Raw genomic sequence first — 25,393 nt, 5'->3', positions numbered from 1 at the left:
CCAGGTGTGTCTTGTAGTTAGTCTTTACATTTACAGATTTTTTCATTTAGCAGACTCTTTTATCCAAAGCTTACAAAAGTGAGGAATAACATTCAAGCTACAATGCAGAGGAGACCTTAGGTAGGACTTAGGCTAATACTACATCAATCAATACTATAATCATACTATTAGTCTTGAAGCTTTCACAATATACTGTATCAAAAGCACACCCCACATCTATTTAAAGACAGGAAAGACCCTCTCCACACAATTTACTAAGATGTGTATATCACATTAAAGGCCAAACTATACAGTGCTGTACAGTAACTGCACCATCTTTGTACCCTGGAAATCCAGAGTTCTTGCGGGAGCACAATTTGAATTTGCTCAGCGAGTCACCGCTGGCAATGAGTAATGATGCTCATTACTTATGTCCCTTGTAGGGCACCAATCACATCGGCGTATCTGATATACTGTAGGCAGGCCAGAGGCGAGCTAAACAGATGACAGTCATAGTCTTATCCAATTGCGTCGAAGTCCGGAATCAGTCAGTAAACGTGCAGTGAGATTTTCAAATGCATGCTTGGTGCTGCCCCTTCGAGCTGGGCCATTACATTATTCATGGCCAGACCCATAATCTTTCGGATTTGGGTCTGGAATCTCCAGGCTACCATCTCTGGGACATTGCCTTACACTTATTGAGTATTTGGGTGCTGTAAGTAAGTAAGTAAAATGTATTTATAGAGCACATTTAAGCACAGCTTTCACTGACCAGTGCTGTACAAAATACAATGAAATGCTGACCTATTCAGACTATCTACAGATGCTCAGTTTATAAACAAACTATCTGTTGAGACTCTGAACTAATGTACAGTATGGTTATAGGGTTAGGTGTTCGGGTAGTGGAGGCACAGGTATAGAGGTGGGGGTCAACAATTGAACTGAACTGAACTTGAATTTCAACAACCCATCTGTATAGTCTTAGTTGGTAGACAATCCAAGTAAAGTACACCCCCTCTCAGTGTGTGTGTGTGTGTGTGTTTGTGTGTGTTTATGAGGAAGGTAGAATTTTAAACATGGAATACCTGCATTGTTAGAAAATGAATGTGTTTGTGTTTGTGCGTGGGTGTGTGCGTTTGTGTGTGAGTGTGTTTGTGTGTGTGTGTGGCTAAACAATGCCTGAGACAATCTAAACTGGGTAAAATCTGATCTCCTAAAATTACTGAAATACAATAAACTTAGTACATAAGTGCACACCCAAAGAACAGCTACAATTTGTTAAATTAATTACATGGGGAAAAAAAGTTGCCATACACTCTATATCAATTAAATATTTCCTTAAAGGTTTTAGGAACAAAACATTGTGTTGGTTTGTTGAGTGCATGGCTTGCTAAACACGCCTTCTCCCATGACACAGATTCAGCACAGGTGTACATTCGACAGCCCAGACTCCCAGTACAAGTGATTAGACACGGAAGAGATTGACTCTCAGGTAGCTCCATATGAATGGGTTTGTGGCTGGCTTAAGGCCAACGCCCACTGGCGGCATCTGACACGCATTAAGTGACAGCAAAATTTAAAACTTCATTATAACATTTTAGCAAAGCCCACTGGCGACGTCTGATGCGCGTCAACGCCATAGTTGAGAAAATTGTTCTATCTCCCGAGTGTCAAATTCATAGATGTGTCTGTGAATGTCGCCACAAGTGGGCGTTGGCCTTTACTCACTAAATCAATCACGGAACTCAATCTGATATTCATATAAATGGCCTGGATTTGTGGTTTACTTACTCAGTCGCCACGAGACTTCAATCTGATATTCATATGAATGGGTTTGTGGTTTACTCACTCAGTCGCCACGAGACTTCAATCTGATATTCAGAGAGGTGCATATAGTGTACAAATGTTAACACAAGTTGTCTTGCCTTGCCATCATATATACATATATACAATGCAACTGATCTCAGCTGGTATTCTGTCTAGGTAACACTTTATAATAACTACACACAATTCATCATTTATTAAGCCTTTGTTACTTATTAGTGGTTTGTTCATCATTAGTAATTTCTAATTTATCATCAGTAAAGCATTTGTTCACACAGTTATAAATAGTTTGTTCATAGTAAATAAGCCTATATCTTAAATATGTTTATTACACGACTCTTCACAAGGCAAGTAGAACGCTCCATTGGCTTGAATGGCATTTCCCAAAGTTCTACGGTAAAATATTTTCATGTAATTACCGCTGTCAATGGCAACGGGTTTTGTGCTTCTGATACGTCTTTCATATCACTAAGCAAGGACTGGAACTTCATTCAAAAGTGAAAGCAGACGGTTGATCAGCTGTGTTCTAAAGAATGTTTGATTCAAGTTCAGCGTGTGTTGTTGCGAACTATGTTTCTCAGCAAATGCCACGATGAATGGTAACAAATAGGTTAGGCTATGTAGGCTAAAGTCATATTGTGGGGAGTTTATTATTTCGTTTGGGCAAGTAGCCGTGTAATAAGCGGGATAATGTATAGAACGCCGGTCATTATTAGGAAAATAATTCCGCTGCACGTCGGGGTCCGGTTCGCCCTGTCGGGACTTATTTTCCCAATAATGACCGGCATTCTATACATTATCCCTTACTTATACATTATTGTTAATACTTAACCCAGTACATTAATAGTGACCCGAATTCGGGACAAATACAGTGCCCCCCACCTCCCCCCAACAACCCCCATGCATTTTTTTGCACCTTATCATGAACTACCATAGTCATGCTATATACCATTTTAAAGCTGAGAATCTCAAGAATCGATATATGTAAAGCTTTCCATGAATTAACATATATTTTGTGTGTAAAATATAAGTTTATCCCGATATATAACATATCAGAATACCCCCCTCCACCACCCCCCAAAGTTGCTGCGTTCATACTTTGTCACTTGTCTGTATGGCCGTACCAATAAGTTAGCCCAGCATGCTTGGTCTTGAAATTTTCGTAAGAATCCATAGATGTAAAATATCTACATTGTTTTATTGCCAATATATTGAGTAGTTGTACACGCCAGTACAAACAAAACAGATGCATACGAAAAGAAGCGAAGTAAAAACTTATTTTTCGCGGAAATCCATATATTTCGGTTCTACTTCCATTATTGTCGCTGGATTCACGGTACTCTGCGTGTTCACGAGGCTCTTCTGATTCCATCGATACCAATTACATGTCTGTAGGACCAATGAGAGTCGAGATAGATGCCATCAAAGCCAATGAGTCACGTAAGCGATGAATCTGACAACCAGTCTTTGAATGGCAATAGCGCTGCGTCTGATTGAGCCAATGAGATGGGACCTAGATGTCTGTGTAGCCAATGAGGAGAGCTTTCTTTAGACATGTGACACATCGTCACATTCTACTTCCTTGTCGGCTAAATTCAATGCGTAAAACAGATGCGTAAACATAGTCACCGAAGCAGTGTTTTGGAAGTGTTTTACTGAACAAGCAAGAGGCAGTTTTTGAAGGTTTTTGTTTGTAAAAACATGCCAAAAAGACAAGCAAAAACGAAACATGTTGAACCGGAGGACATCGATGATCTGGAGGAGCCGAAAGTAGTTTCTCCGAATGCGACTCCGAGGAGGAGCACAACTTTTTAGCTGGGAAGGACCCTGATTTCGAGCTGTGAGTATACTACTTATATCCATATACAGTTACAGATACAGTTTCGTTTGCTTTTGTAATGTTTAGTGCATAGTTTTTAGGTGTTAGGTGAGAATGCAGTGTGTGTGTGTGTGTGTGTGTGTAAAAGAGAGTGCAGGGGGAGGTGTGAATAGTTCTGGTATCTGGGGGAGGGGAGTTAGGTGAGAATGCAGTGTGTGTGTGTTTGTGTAAAAAAGAGTGCAGGGGAGGTGTGACCTGAGTACACACATTTATATAATTTGTATAAGTTGTTGGGAAGGGTTTTCATATACTTTAGTGGGTCTGAGTCTAACTTCCATCTGTACAATTGTTTCAGTGACAGCAATGAAGACTGGGTCCCACCAAGCAAAACATCAAGAGCTGAGGATCCTGTGTCTGAGGAAGAGGAGCCGGTGGCTGAGATCAGTGGGACACAAAGAGGAAAGGGTGCTGCAAGAAGCAGGGGGAGAGGCAGAGGAAGGGGGAGATAATAATATTTACTATTTTTACCTTTGTTTCATTTTATAATACAAATGTTTGCTGCATTACCTTGTTTGTCATTTTTTCATGGAAATCTCAAAGGTGTTGGAGCAAAAGTAAGAGTTCCAGGTCAGATAATGCATCTCTAAATGTATGGCACAGCCACTGCAAAGCTCTCCAGGGATCACTCCATCATGAGACACAGACTGTAACCTTTCATTTGACACCAAGATCATGGTTCTGCATAAAGGGGTTCTTGTATAGGAAGAGTTTTAGTTTTGGGTAACCAAAGGTCCTTTTGGAGTCTCCAAATGGACACTTAGCAAAACGCATGTGTATGCCCACACAAATATGGGTCCCACACAGTCATACTTCATCCTATAAGGATCTACTTTGACATACAGATTCACAAGACCTGGTAGTGGGCCTCAGTGGTGTTTTCAAGAGAAAATAAGTGACCAAGAGGGCAGAATGTGGTCATTTCTATGTAACCGCCTATAAAAAAAACTATCATTCTACCCTTTGCCACTCTCTGATAGTTCATCACACAGTCAATCTATTGGTACCAAAAAATTCTACAAGGCCTTAGCTTTCCAAAGAGGTCAGGCACTTGATTGTAAGTCAAAGTATGTGGCAACAGGGCCATTTTAAGTAGGCGGTGTGCAATTTCGAGGAAAAACTCCAAAATAGGGGTGGAAATGTATAAGGTTAATAAATGATGCAATAATATGTTTTTGATTAAGTAATATTTCCATTATTTAACAGTTGTTACATACACATGCACTAATGATTAGTTAGGGTGAGGATACATATTTTATAAATAAATAAATAAATGGTTAGTTAATGATATTTTGTGAGTTCATCTAAAGTGAGGACGTTTTATGCCTTGCAACACATTTAAAAATGAGTTATAACGTTTACACTTGCATTTATTCATTTAGCCGACACTTTCACCCAAAGCAACTTACACATGTCAATGAAATTAAAGGGCAAGGCCACATTGGTTTGAACCCCCAACTTTATGGGTTACTGCATGTTAACCCAGCTCCCTATCCACTACACTACCTCTGCCCAGTGGTATAACAGTCAATTCAAAAATATAATATAGATATGCGTGTTTACTATAAACAAACCATTTTAACTGTGTGTAAACATGATTTACAGATGATAATTAATGTAGGAATAATGCTTTACAAATGAAGAATACAGCATTTAATAATAGTTTACAGATGTTTAATAACAGTGTGTAGTAGAAGAAAACAGAAACTCTTGCATAGTTGTAGGAGTTCCTATCTAGGCCAAGGTAGTGTAGTGGATAAGTAGCTGGGCTAGCATGCAGTAGCCTGAAAAGTTGGGGGTTCGATTCCTGGCTTTCACTGTTATGTCAATGGCCTTTAATTTAATTGACATGTGTATGTCGCTTGTCTGCTAAATGAATGAATGTGAATGTAATCTTTACAACCCATTTGAAAATGTGTTGCAAGGCATAGAAAGTCCTCACTTTAGATAAGCTCACAAAATATCATTAACTAACCACTTGTAACCCCTGAGTTAATCATGAATTATAGTATTAGGAAGTGGTTTATAAAATATGTATCCTCACCCTAACTAATCATTAGTGCATGTGTATATTATTGCATAATTTATTAAGTATTAACCATAATTCATAAACATATTTTAGATATAGGCTTATTTACTATGAACAAACCATTTATAACTGTGTGTACAAATACTTTATTTATGAGAATTAACATAGGAACAATGCTTTACAAATGATGAACAAAGCATTTTGTAATAGTTTGCAACTGGTTTATAATAAGAAAATGATTTCATTATAAGTGGTTGTTTCATTATTAGTATAAATCACGTACTTACAAACATATTTTTGGATAGGCTTATTTACTATGAACAAACCATTTATAATTGTGTGAACAAATGCTGTACTGATGAGAAATTATGTATGAACAAGAAATTACTAATGATGAACAAACTATTAACTAATAAGTAACAAAGGCTTAATAAATTATGAATTGTGTGTAGTTATTATAAAGTGTTACCTCTGTCTATAATGGAGTGGAATGGAAATTTCGAAGTGACCCCAAACTTTTGAACGGCAGTGTACTGTACATTTTCTCTGTTTCAATGCAGGACACCCTGCCTGTATTTCACAAACTGTATGTGGGTCCAAATGTCTGCTTACACTTTGGTCTGACACAGGCCAGCTGACATTGCATACCTGTTCCATTGCAGTGGTGAATACTTATGATCAATATAAGCAGGCCCCTATGAAATCACCAGACATCGAACAAGGTGTCTGAAGTAAAAAAACAAAACAAAAAGAACACTGCAGGTACAGTGTACCAGTGAGGAGATGTAAGAAGAGGCAAGCCAGATTTGAAAAGGGCAGATCAAACCTCAGTCCTGATATGACTGGAAAGCAGTTTAATATAGGGGACAGACTAGCATGGTCCTTTAAAACATGCACACACACACACACACACACACACACACACACACACACACACACACACACACACACACACACACACAGACACACACACAGTGACATGCTGGATTAACACCTGATTGAAATAGCCTTTACTTCATTCTCATGCAGAGAAAAAGCTCAAGAAGCCGTGGGTGTGGCTGCATTTCATCTGTGTGTGTGTGTGTGTGACTTCCCTTCCTGGGGATCAATCACTGGACACTGGCTCTGCCAGAATCCTGCTTTACAAGGTAGGATACGAGAGCACCATTTTGGTGAGCCGAACAGGCATCCAGACACACCAGGAGAGACGCCCTCACAGTGTAACTCACAAACTGTCACGATAATTTGCCCACAATAACAATAATATCACGATGCAGCGATTCTACAATCCTCAATACACTGCAAAAGATTAATCTATGAATTAAAAGCTTTTATTGTGATAAGGCCTAGTTGTTGCAGATACAGGCATACTAGTCACTCATGAAAAATAAGAAAATCATTGCCTATGGTGTAGATGTAAAATATGACATTTTCAAATACAAATGTAGATCTCAGTCTTTCTTTATGATACTTCCTCTGAAACACAAATAGATTTTGCCGATCATAGTCTTGCAGATGTACTATATCTGCCAGGAAAATCGTCAGAAATGTTCATATCAGCTGTAATAGAGATAGATAGATACTTTATTGATCCCCAGGGGAAATTCAAGATATATTATAAATAATATTACCGATACTATTGTGCATCCCTAGTGGGCAGTGAACACCGCAAATTACGTTAAAGGGCAGTGACAGATGGTGATGAGCTCTCTTTCCCTGATGAAAACTTATGAAGTAAACGAAAAGTAAATTCCACGTAATATGGCAAGACATGGCATGCGGCCGTACGCTTTCTGCGGACTGACAAAGGCGGTGTGTTTGAGCTGGCTTCGCACATCTGCTCCTGAGATAAGAGAACAGTTCATGGGCATTGGTGCTATATCGTAAGGTGATAAGATCAGCTAACAGCTCACATTAAAAACATAGACATGGCGACAGTCGGGTGGACTCAATAGAGAGGTGGTAAAACTCTCTATTGATGAACTTAACATTCCCCTCAGGTAAAGAGATGCCTGGCTGCTCTAGCTGTTGGCTGCAGCACCTCGAGCTAGGTATTACCAGTTTTTTTTTTTGTTGTTGGTTATTTTCATGCCGATAGTACTCGGTGACTTCGAGAAACAGAGATTTGAAAAATTGCTGGAGTTTTCCTTTAAGATTATAAGATCAGCTAGCAGCTGACATTTAAAAACACAGAGATGGCAACAGCACAGAAGTCTCAATAGAGGGGTGACAAATAGCAGATGAACTTCCCAAACCCAGAGTGCAGATGAGGCTTATCATCCACTACCTTAACAAAGGCCTCTGTGACGGTTCTGCTCAGTTGTCATACACCTAACCTCTGGTGACAGATCCAAATATGACATGTTTTCTAACTCCCTCAGCAGCCATGTTGTCCTTGTCATATTTCAAATGAAAGTGTGTGTGTTCTCCGTTGTCAGCACCTGCACCGTGTCTGGACGACCCGCTGACTAGAAAAACAAAACAAACAGACTGACAAGCTTTCCTGTACTGCACGTTTCTTGACTGCGATGACTGTGAGCTTAAGTGACACAGTCAGGTATAGCTGTGCTAGTTTGTACAAGTTTTCCCATTGTCAGCGCATGAGTGCTATGAATCAGATTCCAAGTGAATTTGTCCATGTGGCGGTAATACGTATGGACATTGTAGGCTTACATTACGGAGCCCAGGAGGTGTCATTGCATTTTTTTTTTTTGGTATATATCCAGAAAACGTGCGCTCATTTTACTAAATTGCGTGCACATTTTACTAAATCGTGCGCACGTTTTACTAAATTGTGCACTCATTTTACTAAATTGTGCTCTCAATTTAGTATATTGTGCTCACAATTTAGTAAAACGTGAGCACGATTTAGTAAATTGTGCGCACATTTTACTAAATAGTGCGCTCATTTGAGTAAATTGTGCTCTCATTTTAATTGTTGTAAATTGAGCACACAATTTGGTAAAACGTGCGCACGTTTTACTAAATTGAGAGCACAATTTAGTAAAATGAGCGCACTATTTAGTAAATCGTGTGCACAATGTAGTAAAGCGTGCGAACAATTTACTAAAGCGTGCAAACAATTTACTAAATCGTGTGCACGTTTTACTAAATCGTGCGCACGATTTACTAAATTGAGAGCACAATTTAGTAAAACGTGTGCACGATTTAGTAAAATGAGCGCACATTTTCTCTATACACAAAAATATCTTGCAATGACACCTCTTGGGCTCTGTATTACATAAACTCTTCTTGTTTTACTAATAGATCCTAATTTAAAGTATGAATGCAAGGAACTGAAGCATTTGTTGGGCAATAATATTAGGACAGATGTTCTATATGTGGGTAGTTTGGACAGTGGATAATCCAAGATTTATGTTTGGGAAGTACAGACTTATTCATTCACATTATTACCCATGATCCTTGTTTGTTTATGTAAAGCACATTGAATTACCCCTGTATGAAATTATGTGCTACATAAATAAACTTACCTTGCCTTACTCAAAATACTAGACACTTACTTGTCTAGCATTCTGAGTAGGGGTGGGCTATATTGCTATCGATATACCAGTTGAATTCCTCCTCAAGATAAGAATTTGTCATATCATATCAATGATATAAGTGATGACATGTTCATATGAGATGCAAGCTGAGCAGGTCCCATGTAGAAACATGAACAGGTATGACTGAATGAAGAGTTGAAACTAGGTGATGAAGAAGAGTTAATTGCTGATGATGATCAGGATCAATCTTTACTTTTTCTGTCTGCACGGATCTCAAGACTGTAAACTGACGTGACTTGGCTGAGGAAATACAGTGGTTGGAGCTATTTTCCTATCGTCATTTATATCGTTATCACCAAAAATACAATGAAATATCATGACATAGTTTGGTAACACTTTGTGGTAAGGGTACATGAATTTTCATGAATTCATGCATGAATTAAGTCATGATTTATGCATTACTTCATTCTTTTATATCTTATGAATCATCAGGAATTGACATGAGTTCAGTCTCTCATTCATGACCTCATGCATGAACAACACATCAACTAAAGCATTAAGTACAGTGGGTACATGATTATGATTTATGATTCCTTAAGCATGATCATTATGATTACATGAATTTAAGGTTAACTGCTCATGAGTTCATCATCTATGTGGCCCCTCAACTAAAGTGGTGAATAATGATAGGTTTAGAGAACTGTAGTTATGTTCAAATAATAATTTGAGCAGTGATGAGCCCATTTTTGGCAGAAAAAGAAATAATCATGATCATGCTTAATAAATCATATTTCATAATGATGTGCCCACCGTACCTAATGCTTTAGGTGATGTGCTGTTCATGTATGAGGTCAAGAATGACAGACTATGAACTCAAGTAAATTCCTGATGACTCATGAGATGAAGAAATAAATCATGAGACATAAATCATAAATTAATTCATGGGCAGCCGTGGCCGTGGCTTGTAACCGGAGGGTTGCCGGTTCGAGCCCCGACCAGTGGGCCGCAGCTGAAATGCCCTTGAGCAAGGCACCTAACCCCTCACTGCTCCCCGAGCGCCGCCATTGTAGCAGGCAGCTCACTGCACCGGGATTAGTGTGTGCTTCACCTCACTGTGTGTTCACTGTGTGCTGTTTGTGTTTCACTAATTCACCGATTGGGTTAAATGCAGAGACCAAATTTCCCTCACGGGATCAAAAAAGTATATATATTTATACTTACTTATACTTAATTCACGCATGAATTCATGATAATTCATGTACCCTTATCGTAAAGTGTTACCCATAGGGTAATGAACTCATGTAAATTCCTGATGACTCATGAGATATTAAGGAATGAAGTAATACATAAATCATGAATTAATTCATGCATGAATTCATGATAATTCATGTACCCTTATCGTACAGTGTTACCCATAGTTTTAAGTCTATATCACCCATCCATAATTCTGAGCACTAATGACGTGAAGTCAACGAGCTATGGTTACACATGGATTGGCTATAGGTGGGCATGTCTGACACTCCCCTCAGTCTCGTTTGTAAATGTACTTCCAGACATCAAAAACTGGCCAGACTCTGGCTCCAGGTTTGCGCTGCTATGCAGACTCAGAAAGCATGGCAGCACTCATTCTGTCACACGTTGGCTTCACTTCCACATAACATAATCGGGATCATGACACCATGACCGGGCTGTCCATATTTGTTGCACTCATTGGCTTTAGTCTTTAGTTCTGAAAACCACCAAAGCACAAAAAGGACTAGACACTGCTTATTACCACACTTTTTTTCACTGTCACTGACAATTGACAGGTCTGTACAAAACATCCGACTCTAAGAATAGTTGCATGACCTTTCCCATTGACTCCAGGCCACATCCTTAAACAATAACATATTTCAGAGGGGGGGCAAGAGGACTCATTAAAGGAAAGGTAACTCATCATCAGAGCAGAGGCACAGTCACCAAATGACTGTACCGACTCTGGAGCACAGGCTCTCTGTACTGCCAAATACGTCTGGTCACTCTAAAAGGTGCAGTTGAAGCGATGGTTCGGAGTAATTTCACCCTAGGGTCCTTTGCACCATGACCCCGAGCCAAACACCCTCCCAGAACCGGGTGTTTGGCTCGGGGTCATGGTGCAAAGGACCCTAGGGTGAAATTACTCCGAACCATCGCTTTAACTGAATTGACAGCATTTAGTAATTGTTAGCATTTAGTATAGTAGCATACCAGTATTATAAACAGGGCAATTCGATGTAAATATTTATTTATGCTACATCTGATTAATAACAATGTACTGTATCTATAGGGATATCTGAGTTGAAGTACTTGTCTCCACTTTCCATATGAAACAAATTTGAAATACTTTCCACCATCCAGTACTATCAGAGTTACTGAAATTACATAAATGTGCGTACTGTATTACCCAGTAGAATTCCCCAGCAGAATTGCCCTTCCAATAATAGTGTTAACAGACACCTGAGCAGGTCTGTCTCTTTTCACATAACAGGCTTCCCTGCTGAGCTACAGTAGGCCTCTGGGACTAACAGCCTGAAAAACAAAATATGCACTGTGGAAAATAATATAGGGAGTGTCAGAAGCAACAGCAAAGAATTGGCAGGATGGCAGTTGCCATCCAATTCCCACTGCCATCAATATACCATTAGAGTTATTGTTATATTAAATCGTTATGCTTCTTTTTAAAATGATTATAAGCATTGCCATTCAAATGTCAGACCGACCTTTGACCTCTGGCGGTGTCATCCCCACCTGTAGATCATGAAGCACTTGGAGCAAAACCCTCACAGTGCAGGCCTACAATCCATAGTCTCATATAGTGTAGTTCTTTTATCAACACGGCCTCTGACAAACTAAAATATAGCCTACCCAGAACCCAGAATCAATATGCTATAGGATTTTATAGCAACACCAAAGAGTTTTTTGTACTTCAAAATAATGTTTCCAAAATCGTTTCAGTCGTTCATCAACTTGTAACAGGGTGAACGACGCTTCTGCTTTCGCTTCGCGGCCCTCTATCGGCTATAACCGCACTATGTAAGTTTGCCAGATCGGGTAGCGGATCTGTAGTTCAATGGAATGAGACATAAGAAACTACAAATTTGACTTGCATCTGATGTCGCAATGCATCGTACAAATAGCATGCGTGCGACAGAGGGAAAGTTCTTTGGTGTTGCTTTAACAGAGCTATTGCCTGACGTGTAACAACCTAGGGAAATAAGCATAATAGCTGAGGAGTGAGGGCCTAAAGAAAACAATCTTTTTATCTGAATTAATATTTCACATGATGAATAACATGGTTCTTTGATACTGAGATGATCGTCAACAAAGACCTGGTAATTACGCCCCACATATTGTTTTTTCCCTCTCTGAACTCATCTGGCGTTTGTTAACGAGTGCCCTGGGAGCAGCGCACCGCGTCACGGGCCCAGCGCGGACGCGCACTGTGGTCGGAGGTAAGCGGATGAAAATGCACCCCCACCCCCTCCACTCGCCTTAATCAGCTGCTAATTGTCTCAGCCAGATTTGGCAGCCTGTCTTATCAGCGTCATTTCTCACAACATGGCTCCTGAGAGAAGGAGTATGATAGAGTGGTGTTGATTTATCTGTCCCCCTCTCTCTCTCTCTCTCTCTCTCTCTCACACACACACACACACACACACACACACACACACACACACACACATACATTCGTCTGAACGCTCGCACACACGCACGCCTACCATCACCCACAAGCGACCGGATGAAGTTCTGTGAATGGCACGAAAGCAACAATGTAATCATGAGCGCTTCTCTGAACTGCGCCCGTGCACACATGTCATACGTACTGTCGGCAGCCTAGTCCATGTACGGAGATCCGGGTTGAAACTCACCGCTGTGGGCGCTAAACCACCGGGGTGCGATGTGCAAGGGCAAGGTGTCTGCCAACGATCCTCTGGATCCCAGATAAAGCATACCGTCCGTATGATGTCCCCTTCCTGTCTCCTGAAATCCATTACCGGGGGCTGCATCAGAGCCAGACCCGCCACCGGCCCTGTCTGAGTCTGTTCCTCTTGGGTTATAGAAGCCGAAGGGTACCGCAGCACTGTGATCTATGCCCATCCCCGCCACGGAGCTCACTGACCGGCTCCGCAGCCCCATTGGGCCGCCTGGTCGGTAGTGGCCAAAGTGGGCCGAGGGTGGTACTGCGCTGTCATCTGTGGAGACACCGGGAAAAGCTCCCCGGGGACGCCCCGCCGTGCTCTGCTTGCCCCCCATCCAAGGTACCCGCAAGAATGGGTGGGGGTTCGCTAAAACGGGGCGCCGCTGTTAACCGAAAGCTGGAGCAGAACTAGCCCTCAAAACAATAGTCTGCGATGTCTGCCGTCGACAAAACAACCGCTCAAAAAAACAAGGGCTGTCAAGTCTGACTACGCCAGCTGTGTCTGTGAGACGCAACAGCCCTTTCTCCTGGCCGGAACATGAGAGACAGAATTTTGTCGATACACTTTATCCAAAAAGAGTTACGGTGAGATTAACAGAAGATGTCAAATCCCAGAACACAACTTCTCCTTAATCAAGCGTGACACGTCCTTTCCCACAGCGGATGACAGACAACCTGCACCAAATCACGGCAGGTGGATAGAAACACTGCGCGGCGGCACTGTTCCCACAGCCTGTGATCTGCAGCGTCCTCCGTCAGGACTGGAGCGATGTTGGCAACGTTAAACGGCGCTGATATGCTCCGCCATATCATCTGTTGATGTCTGTCAGGCAGTCTGTGTGTCAACTGCCGTCTGTCCGCGTCTGTCGCTTTCGTGCGCCCGAAGATTCGGGTCAGCGCATGCCGCTCCCCTGCACGCTCATAACCGCGCGCTCGCTCCCTAGTTGTGCGTGTTGCCACAATGAGACAATGGAGGCGTTTAGTGCGCACGCGGGTTAACTACGGAACGATAGTGTGAAATGAAGGATAAATCGGTGATGTGCCTGTCACAGAATGTTCTGATTCATCTTTACTAAGTGTGGTGAGTCGAGGCTTTGTTTTGCCTCGCCTACGACGACGGAGCGCGAGGAAGACGTGACCTAGTAACGCTGCAGAGTTTAACCAGCAGCTGGCGTGCACGCAGCCTAAATTTCAGACCACCAGTGCCCATTCAGTTTGCCTACTAGCCTACAATAGATTGCTCAAATAATAGACTCCAAATACAATAGTTTGGAATGCTATTCAGGCGGTATGACGTACGAAACAGGCATCCTTCTCTGACAGTAGCTCTGATCCTTTTTGATCCTTGTAATTAACTTTAATTAAAATGCTGGGTTGTAGCCTAGATATCAATACAGAATACAGCAATTGATCTTCCACACATGTCAACTCAGTGTAGAACATAACATAAAATAAATTAAATGAATTTAAAGATAGCACATATTACATATGTGCACACGTGTGCAGAGATGGATAGGAGAGCTTTCTGCCCTGGGCTGTTTTGGCTTAGATTTGGGTTCCTGAAGTGCGTCATATTAATGCGATGGGTCATGGGCTCCACCTACTGGTTTGATGGAAGTTCACACTACGAATTGCGAGTGTTGAATGAGTGAGAAACAGAGACATGTCCACCCCACGGGATAGACATGCTACCGCATTAATGTTACAGGATAATCTTTATACAGAAACCAAAAACCAAACCATATGAGAAGGCCACTAGCCATGAGAGTGTGAAAAAAGAAGGCCAACCATTACGAAATATGGACGAGGACAACAAATTCCAAATTGGGCCCCTCATCCACCAAAACAGGGGATCATTTCTACCCTCTGGCCTCTACCCACTCCCCATAGAGGGAGCTTGGAGCCATTCAGAAACAGGAAACAAACAATACCATTTTACCTTCTCTGCTTTCCCCTTTACTCTCACTTTAACCTATTTGCACCTTTTTAGTTATAGTGGATGGAATCCATCTTGAAATCTCCTGGCTTCTTCTTCTTCTTCTTTTTATAACATTTTCTTTTTACCTTTTCAAGAATGAATGTGACTCTAACCGCTTAACGTACAGACATATTGAAATAACCGTTGTGTAGGTCTAGAGTCAGACAAGAGAGTTATTTTTTCAGATTTTCTTAAAAGTTTATACTTTTTATGAAATAGGGGATTAAAAATGTTAAAAAGCTAATTTTTCCCCCATAGACTTGAATGGCTGTGATGTCATAATGGCCTAAACCCTGCTGCGCTCGTTAAGCTCCCAGAGTAGTTCCCGGGCTAATCAGAACACTGGCACAGGTGTCACCTGTGAATCAAACTGTCTCAGCTTCTAATGCATACAGTCTGGTGCTCCCTAAAACTACACATCCTGTTTAAATGCTTCCCGTGTGACAAAATAAAAGTCACAGCCATATCTCATGCTTTGCACATTATATCTCCAGAATGGCTTGACGCATATGCTTCAAATTTGGTACAAGTGTTTGTATGGACTCAAAGATGAAGTGAGTTGATGTTGGAGGTCAAAGGTCAAGTCCATGAATACTCTGAGCACGATATCTCAAGAATGCCTTGACATACATGCCTGAAATTTGGTATGAGTGTTTGTATGGCCTCAAAGATGAAGTAAATTGATGTTGGAGGTCAAAGGTCAAATGTCAAGGTCAAAAACACCTTGAGTGTTATATCTCAAGAACGCCTTGACACACAAGGTCTTTTGGTGCGAGGATTTGTATGAACTCAAAGATTAAGTGATTCAATGTTTTTTTTTCCAGGAATCTCCCCACCAACATTAAGCCAGCAGCTTTCCATCCACTATTGTAATTCCTCTGCCATTACATTCTAGTTCATACTTACACTTTAATTGACAGTATTGACATAAGAGTGACATGACACTGGCATGAACGTGTCATAAACAAGTCATAAACGTTTATGACATAACACTTCTGTTATTAAGTGACATTCGTTTTTTGTCATAACAATTTAGGGTTAGGATTAGGGTTAGGGTTCATGTGTCATGACAGTGTCATGTGTTCATGATAGTGTCATGTCACTCTTATGTCAATACTTTCAAGTAAAGTGTTACCAAATGAATACTATCCTGAAACATCACACAACAGCAAAGGGCTGGACACAGCTGCCACACACCCCCCAGGCTGTACCCAGGATCTGTAAAGACACTCAGTACAGCATGTACTCTCCGCAGCCAATCACCAACCTAGATTAATCACTCAAGAGGGTGCAAGATACAATCATAAACACCTGGCTGGCAGCCACTGTAAAACAGACCTCTGAAGTTTTTTGTTTTTTTTTTTGTCCCCAAGTTACCATTAGCTCAATGTTGATTTCTGTGCCACCAAAAATGCCTTAGCAATGCATTTGTTACTATGGTTGGAAGGGTCTATAGCAGACATTTTGGTAGTGTAATTTAAGAGATGTAACAGTTGACAGTTTAAAACATGGGGGGCATTGAGTGTACTAGTCAGGTGCACTATATTTTGTGGGATTTTGGGGGGATTAGGTAAACTATACATTTTTGGAAAGGTTATTGTATAAGGAGTCAGAAAATCGATGTTTGCATTTGCCCAGATGTCTATGTGGCCATGTTGATTTTTTTTTTAACTTTAATTTGTAATATCTCGGCTACTGAATATGCTGGAATGTTGGAATTTTAATTGCTAAACCCACATTGTCAGGGTCAGGGAATCCAATGGTGCTTACAAAGCTACTAAGACTTTACCCCATTAGTCCATAGGTGCTTTGGTAATTTGGTATTGGGTGATGTAAAATGTCAACCAAATTTCTGGTATGTTTCCATACCACTGATACCGAAATAATAAAAAAGATTTCCCACAGTGCTCTACAAAAATAACAGAAGAGTCATTTGTCAAGACTCCATGTGCACAATATAGCCGACTGCCAACCTTTAACACAAGGCTCTTTCAGAGCTATGTATCATGCATAAAATGACCCCCAAATATGCATGCATTGTCAGGGTGACAAGTTTTTCATAGACACAGTTGACACAGTCGACACAGTTGTCAACTAGTCATAATGTACCAGTACAGAGCTGGTGATCACTGATAGTGCTACAGCTGTAGCTGTTGGCAGCAAATATTTAATTTATTTAGATGGTTATTGACAGCATAGGCTACATGTTCTTATTATACTTATAGCTAGCTGCACACAAATACAGCTGCACAAAAATTATATGCCATTGTGGAACAGGTCTCATTTTCTGGTGAAGTACTTCCATACATACGAATGGTATCACCAGACTCACTCACTTTGGACAAGAGTCTGAGTACTCTCAATGGACCTTTCCGGCCTGTCAATCATGTATAGACTAAAAAACAATCAGATTGTCAGAAGCTTTCCACAAACAAATGGTGGCTCTGGTGTGTACATAGATATCAGTCGCAGGTGGGCAATAATTAGAACAAATAAGTTAAGGAAAGGATTCATGGAAACTGAAGTGGCCGTTTTCTTAGGTAATGTCATAACCCCAAAATGAGCTACTACAGAAGATGAAGTATTGTGGGCATAGTGGAGCAGCGTTAATGTCACTGCCTGACAATCGGTCAGCCTAGTGGAAGCCCATGTCGCTTTGAATAAAAGCATCTGCAAAATACCATTCAACTTAACTTACGGTATATGTGTCCACGCCATAGTATACGATATATAATTGTGGTATGATGCATACCGTGAAAATATTTTGCATTAATGCATTATGCTGTTTGTAACCCTCCCATTATCCAAAACAAGAAACCGCTTGTTCTAAAGGATGATACTGCAATGTTGGCAAATGACTCCTCAAAATGCACAGAGGTAAATGCAAATAATATTGTACAATGTATACAATGCAAAATGCTATGACATTGCAAGACATACTGTAGTATTTTGAGTAAAGACAAAACATAGCGGGGGGGGGGGGGGGGGGGGGGGGGTATTTCTTAGTCCATTCCACAACTACACCTATGTTTAATGGATTTGTTGAAAATATATACAGCTCTGGGAAAAATTAAGAGACCACTGCACATTGCTGAGGGATATTCAAATGAGTTGACTGTCATATTCAAATGTATATAGGGGTGGATTGCCCTAACGTGGGACATTTTTTGCTTTTCGGACGTCAGTAGTAGGGTATATTATGCTACAATGTGAGGGCAACACATTACATCCACATCCAATCACACATCACAGGACCCTACAGCTTTGGCTTTCCCATAGTTTCACTGACATGCATTCGTTGGGGAAGAGTTACACCCACTGGAGCTTAGGTGTCCCACATTAGGACAATTTAGTATATATTTACATACCATGGCGGTTGCTGCTCTTTGGAAGAGGGGAAGCTCTGATAAAAATGGTCCATTATTAATTTAATATTATTAAGGTGCTATATTGTTGTTTGAGGGCAAAAGTTATCCCAAAACCCAGATTAGACCAAGCAGTATAGAGTTCTGAAACATTGCAGCTGGCTTGGCTACATTTCACCAGTTTACTTTGTGGTAAGTTTAAATAGGCTATTTGGGAGCCTACAGTTATTTCTCTGTGACTTTTCTATGTTCATCTGCCTTGCTGTTTTATTTTGAATCTCCCTTGGTAGGGAAGACTATCAAATAGCTTTTAAAATAAATAAAAAATTAGCATAGCCAGGATACTTTGTGTGTGGATCACTCTCAGCACCCATTCTAGCTTTGCAAGTGTATGTCTTTGAAATCATTCCCACAATAAATATTATGTTTTAATGAGTGATAACTTGTTGATAAAGTGAGTAACTTTTCATTACAAAGATATTGCAAGAATGTTGAAAGAATCTTGAATTTCCCCTTGGGGATCAATAAAGTATCTATCTATCTATCTATCTATCTATCTATCTAAGAAAACAACCATTCGAGTCATTTTTTTTACCTACTCATGCATCGAAGGGTTAATATGGTAAAGTGTAACTAGCACCATTGGATTCCTTGACCCTTACAGTGTGGGTTTAGCAGTAAAAATCAACATTGCAGTTTATTCAGAAGTCGAGATATTACTATATTAAATTTTATGGTGGCCATTTTTGAAACTTCAATATGGCTACCATATAGACATATGATCAAATGCAAACATTGATTTTCTGACTCTTTATACAATAACCTTTCCAAAAATGTATAGTCTACCTAATCCCCCAAAAATTCCCACAAAGGTTAAATTTCTGATAATAAGGAACCTGACTATAAGTCCGATAACCAAACTCAGGCCATTTTTAACATAGGCTCTCTGTTTTAACATAGGATCTCTGTTTCTCGAGGTCACCGAGTACTGTCGGTATGAAAAAAAAAATCGGTACTATCTAGCTTGAGTTGCTGCAGCCAACAGCTAGAGCTACCAGGCAGCTCCAGCGCTACACTCTGGGAGCATCTTTATAATCATGCTCCCAGATTGTAGCACTATTCCTGAAAACCTGTGAAAAGACTGTGAACTGTGTGGTACTGAATTATGGAGTCATACAGGACACTGTATATTTTTGGGTGGTCCTAAAAAGGGGTAGGCTATTGATGTTTTAATGAGTTCCCAGCTTAGCATAACCCCTCCCCTTAAGAGCTGTGTAAGCAGGTGGATAAAGTCATGCCATGTATTCCTTATGCCTGTGTACTTAACACCTGACTGAAGTGCAAGCCAACAGAAAATGTATTGCCTTCAAAATGTCTTTCCATTTGTATCACAGGAATTAAATCAGCTCTTATGGAGATCTCACCTGTTTCTCCTAAAGGCCCTACAAGATGAGAATAAGAATAGATTGAGAAGAAAAACAGAGTGTTTTGAGATCTTAAATTGGGCCTAAATTGGACTTGGTCTTATAAAAGAGAGGCTATAGCTAAGCTATAAGGGCACTTTTTGAAAACACCTTGTACAGGTTAGAAAATTCATCTTTTGCTTGTGAATGTTCTGCTTTCTGCAGTGGATTATTACAAGATGCATATTTTGCGCACATAATACATGGGTAAGGGTTGCTAAATAGAGAATGGTTAGAATTTAGTAAGACAGCTGAATTGAGCTGAATACTTGGCAATGTGTTTATTCATTCAGATTTGTCTGTAGCCCATTTCACAAGATGGGGCCGCTCTGTAAATCAGCTTCCTGTGGAAGAGCACTGTCCCATTGACAGCAAAAGAAAAGTCCACAGGAAAGACAGAAACAGGAAGACGTGTTACCCTGCCAATTAAGGTATCATTAACATCAATGAGGCCGGACACCTGGACACTGTGAAATTGGTCTAATGACACACAATTAAATTAAACAAAACAATTAGCTACTTGCAAAGTAATAAAATCTAAAAACAATGTATTCTTCAAGAATATCATGGGCTCTTTGTAATTTGTGTTTATTGCGATGATTAGTTAAAACACAATGATGGCGAGACAAGCCTCATCAGAAATAGATTAGTGGGCTTCTGCCTGCCCTAAACTGGCGAAGTGATCTGTAATTGATTGATCATACTGACGGATCACATACTCGCGCGTTCGGTTATCGACTTGTAATGCCTGGTATTTGAACTCGCGCGCTCAAATGGCTGGTTGACAAGCAGCAGCCCGCGAGTTGACACAGGCTAAATTCGCAGTTTATATTTTCATTTCAGAAGCAGATACTGACATTAGCCGTTTCCTGGGGAAACTGTACGACGTCAGATTAAACAATGGACACCCAGTCGTACCTACCCGTGCCTCCGGGAGTCGGAATGGAGGAGAACTTCTTTTCTTTGGACGATATTTTGCTGTCGCATGAGCGGCTACCATGTAGGCTAGAGACAACTTTTCCTCGCCTCGGATTCCTCGAGAAATCCAGCGACACTCATGACATTCCAGAGGTTTGTGTCTCTTTTAACCAAACATCACAACAACAGTCTATGTCATTTTGAACAGCTTTTGAAATACGTTTCGCCAATGCTACGTTGTTGGACTGGTTGCATTTTACGGTAGCTAGCAATAGACATTGACACAAGCCTCTTCCACATGTCAGTCTTTGTTTTGGTTTGCAATTTTGTATTAACACCCCCCAATTATCACCACTTTTGTTCGGAAATTCTAAAACAACGATGTTTTTTAACACTTCAAAATAAAATTTGCTAAATGAACCTTACATTTTTCAGTAGCCATAGGTGTGTAGATTTGAACAAAATCTGTTTTGGTTCTTAACGGGAGCATTTACTGCCTAAAATATCCGATTTTGTTTACCACGCTCGGAGTTATAGTGCTGGCCTGATGGGTCGCCTATTTACGCCGTTTCAACGGCACATGAACGGTTAGACCGAGAATTCTCGTCATGAAATTAAAATTCCACTGGAGCTCCAAGCGGATGTGTACACGTAGCCTTACAACACTGTTTACAGCTCTTCGAGTCACGGTAAAATGTAATTTTTGGTACATAGCTAATTTAGATACACCTATTGTGTGGGTTCTTGCGTTTCTTTAGGAAACCGCCGTCTTGGTTTGTATAGAAATGGATATTACTGTAAGTGACACATACACGCAAGACGGCGGAAATACGGGACCGACGGTAATGGGGGGAGTTCCGATAGCAATATAGCATTTGTTGACCAACTGACGTTTGTCAAGACAAGTTTATGCTTGTAACACTTACCGCACGGTATAATGGGACTTGTGTGACCTCAAAGGACTAGTAGCCTATTTATTTATTTGCCCGCCAGCCTGCCTGTACCTAGCTGTACCTGTACCCCTGTATGCCTACGTTGTGCGTTTGATGTCATATTTGTATGTTTTAGTGTGTATTGTACTTCATTGTAAGATACTTAACGTTTCCTCAATAGACTGTCCATTATTAATTCGGTTTCTGATGAAATGGCTTGATAAGTCATGCCTATCAAACTGCTGGAGCAGATGTTATTAAATTGCGTATTACATTGTTGGCAGTTTGGTGGATGAGTGTGTGTTGTGGAAATGGTTTTAGGTCAGACTAAACCGATTACTTAGAAACGACTAACTTTACCAGGACGTGTGTGTGTTTGCTTGTGTGATTCAGGGCACTAAGATGGAGCTTCCACTGTGGGTGGCTAAAGGCCTGTATGAGCAGAAGAGGAAGGTTGTGGCAGTAGAGCTCCCCAAGGTGTACCGCGAGGGCTGGAGAACGGTGTTCGGAGCGGACCCCAACGTGGTGGATCTGCACAAGATGGGGCCTTACTACTACGGGCTGGGCTCCCAGCTGCTACACTTCGACAGCCCGGAGAACCCAGAGGTGGCACAGACTATCCTACAGGTACACACACAGGCACACACACACACACAGGCACTTCACACAAGGGCACCATTCTCACATTTAAACAACATGCACAACACACAGGAGGTACAGACAATCCTACAGGTACACACACACACACACACACACACACACACAGGCACTTCACACAAGGGCACCATTCTCACATTTAATTTAATGCACAACACACAGGAGGTACAGACAATCCTACAGGTACACACACACAGGCACTTCACACAAGGGCACCATTCTCACATTTAATTTAAAACAAATAATTTGCTTTAAATGATGATAAAGTGATAAGGTTTATCATTTTCAAAAATTCATATCTACAGATGATGCCCCTTTTCACCCATTGAACAAGCAAGTTGTGTCTATTTGCTCACACCCATAACATTTAACTTGGAAAATGTCACTCAGGTCATGAAGAACCATTCCTACTGCTGCTTAGCTTGGCTAACTTGCTACAGTAGCTGATGAATGTGTAGAAATGTCTGAGTCAGGCCATGTCGTCAACTGATGCAAAATCCAAAATTGACAAAAGACCAAGTTACAGTACACTGTACTCCTGCCAGAAAAAACAGGATAGTGGATCTGGCCACAACTTCAGAGAATACATGCATACATGCTTCATTGTTTGGGGTCCTCGGAAAATGTTCTGCCCCAAAAGGGGTCCTTCTAACTTTTAAAAAATTGAGAACCCCTGATTTAAACAACATGCACAACACACTTGGTGGTACAGACAATCCTACAGGCACACACACACATACACACAGGCACTAACACAATGGCACCTTTCTCACATTCAGACAAGATAAACAACTCACTAGGAGGGTTTTTTTTGCCATGTATCACATTTGTTTAGTTTTCCAATGTGAAAATGTTTACCCTTAGTTAATTTCAAAGAAGGAATAGACTGTACTGTCATTAGCCATTGTTTATGAACAAGAGCTTTGTAGAATTACCAGAAAGTTATATGTGATGGGATCTGGGAAAACCATGGAAAACCTTCTCTAGTGACATTTCATCAATTTAAGATTCTGATACCATCCTAGCAACATTCTGGATACTGTCCCCTAGCAACATCATGGATACCATCCTCTCAAAGTCATGGATGTTGCTAGGATGGTATCAGAATCATAAGTTGGTGCAGTAGTTAAAAATGAGGTAAGTTATGTAAAATGTGACCACTAGAGGGAACTCTTTGTAATGATAGGATGTGTTGTTGCTGCAGTGTGGGCATGGTTGTATAACTTATCTTTTAGGCAACCAGTGCTTCTCTGAATCACTCTTTAAATAATTCCTTTGTAGTTAATCCAGTTTGGTTTTGTGTGTGTGTGTGTTTGTTATGTCTCTGAGCCAGCAAGAGTATGTGTGTGTAAATTTGAGAAATTTGTGATGTGAGGGCGAGAGAATCTGTTCCCATGGTAACCTTCCTTTGTCTGGGGTAAAGTAGGTGATGAGAGCCTAAAGCTAAAATTTGTCTGTCTGGAAATGCATTCAAGATGTGAGGTGAGTATGTGGTTGTTACTGGTGGTGCAGTAATATGATTGTGCCTCACACCCATACGCAGAACCCAGTCCTGGGTTTTCCATCATCCGTCTGCCCCTATATTTGAACAGTTTCCTTCTCGTGGCAGCCTTTATTTGCACAGCTTAGAGCGGTGTGTTTTTGGTTAGGCTCGCTGGAAACGTATCATCTCTGTATCAGGCAGTCTTCCCAAGATTTGAAGAGAGTACAAAGAGTAGTGGTCGGATGAGATGTTGTTGGATATGCAACATGGCTTCTTTTTGGAGGCCAAGTGTTTCCAACTTTTGCTATTTCCTGGCCTATCCTAAAAAAAAGTTGACTCGTGAAATCTTTATTAGACTAGTAAAACTAACGCGCCGCTTGTGTTCTAGACGTTTATCGGGCGGTTCCGGCGGATTATGGACTCGTCTCAGAATGCGTACGACAAGGACACGTCTGCACTGGTGGAGCGGCTGGACTGCCTGGAGAGGACGCTCTTTCAGGCCGGGCAGAACGGCCTCAACGCCTTTCAGCGCTGGGAAAAGGGACACGCACACCTGACGGCCTCCAACCTCGTTATGAACTACCGCAAGAGGAAACTGGCTGATATGAGTGTTTAAACGCATGCACACGCATGCACACTCATACACACGCATACACACTTATGCTCTCCCTCATCAGGGAGAATGATGAACTTGCAAACAAGCTCACCCACATTTGATGACATGCTTATGTGCATACACACACGTCCTCCCAGGACATTGTGAGATGACCAACAAGCACACCAGAATCCACATCCACAGACTTATTTTGAGACTTTATGCACGCACACACACACCTTTTGTTCATCCTTTCTTAAATGTAAAAAGTACTTATGTCTAAATCATTGTTTCACAACATATTTAGTTTTTTGGTATGTTCTGTGTGTGTATGTTTTTGAAATTTAGCCACCGCAAACAGCATAGCAGTGGTATATTAAAATGGTTTCAAATCAACATACAATTGTAGTGTTGCAGTCATTCTTAGAACATATTGTGAAACCTTTCTATAACTAAATTACTTATTTTTTGTCTTCATTGATTGCCTTGATAGAATGGGATTTTAGCTCTATGGACTAAAGCAATAGGCCTACATTTCAGAGATAGACTGACATTGACTCCTTTGTTACTCATGCAGCCAAGGCTGCAGTGTGCACTGTGGTGTGATTGAACCCTATGTTAAAGCTGGGGTTAGCAATACTGGAGAAAGGTTGTACATACCTCAACTCAACAGCCAAAATAACAAAAATCCTCACCTCACTGCTTCGAGGGTGTGTGGGTGCGCACTTGTGTGTGTGTTGTGTCTGCGCACTTGTGTGTTTGTTTATGCTTTTCGGAGCCAAGGCTGTGTGTACTGTGTAGCATGCACACACAGAAGCGGACCGCTAGCAAGATCGTGAGGAGAAATTTTGCAG

The 25,393-nt window shown here is 40.9% G+C and overlaps 2 protein-coding genes across 4 annotated transcripts in view; one reads left to right on the top strand and one right to left on the bottom strand.

The window, feature by feature from the left end:
- Window positions 1–14,373, bottom strand: part of znrf1 (zinc and ring finger 1) — a 27,929-nt gene extending 13,556 nt beyond the window's left edge. For all 3 annotated transcript variants that reach the window (XR_006035257.1, XM_042111443.1, XM_042111444.1), the window contains exon 1: window positions 13,099–14,373. Coding sequence is in view for 2 of the 3 variants with exons in the window: in XM_042111443.1 (XP_041967377.1) it covers window positions 13,099–13,483 (385 nt within the window). In the remaining variant the exon portion in view is untranslated. The remainder of the gene's footprint in view (window positions 1–13,098) is intronic.
- Window positions 14,374–20,673: 6,300 nt separating this feature from the next.
- Window positions 20,674–24,935, top strand: gins3 (GINS complex subunit 3). Its single transcript, XM_042111445.1, has 3 exons — window positions 20,674–21,025; window positions 22,198–22,431; window positions 24,333–24,935. The coding sequence occupies exons 1-3, from the start codon at window positions 20,855–20,857 to the stop codon at window positions 24,558–24,560; spliced, it is 633 nt and encodes a 210-aa protein (XP_041967379.1). The 5' UTR covers window positions 20,674–20,854; the 3' UTR covers window positions 24,561–24,935.
- The last annotated feature ends 458 nt before the right edge of the window (window positions 24,936–25,393 follow it).

The sequence above is a fragment of the Alosa sapidissima genome, chromosome 11, assembly GCF_018492685.1.
Source record: "Alosa sapidissima isolate fAloSap1 chromosome 11, fAloSap1.pri, whole genome shotgun sequence".
In the NCBI taxonomy this organism is placed as follows: domain Eukaryota; kingdom Metazoa; phylum Chordata; class Actinopteri; order Clupeiformes; family Clupeidae; genus Alosa; species Alosa sapidissima.
This window is presented reverse-complemented; position numbering and strand designations above follow the sequence as displayed.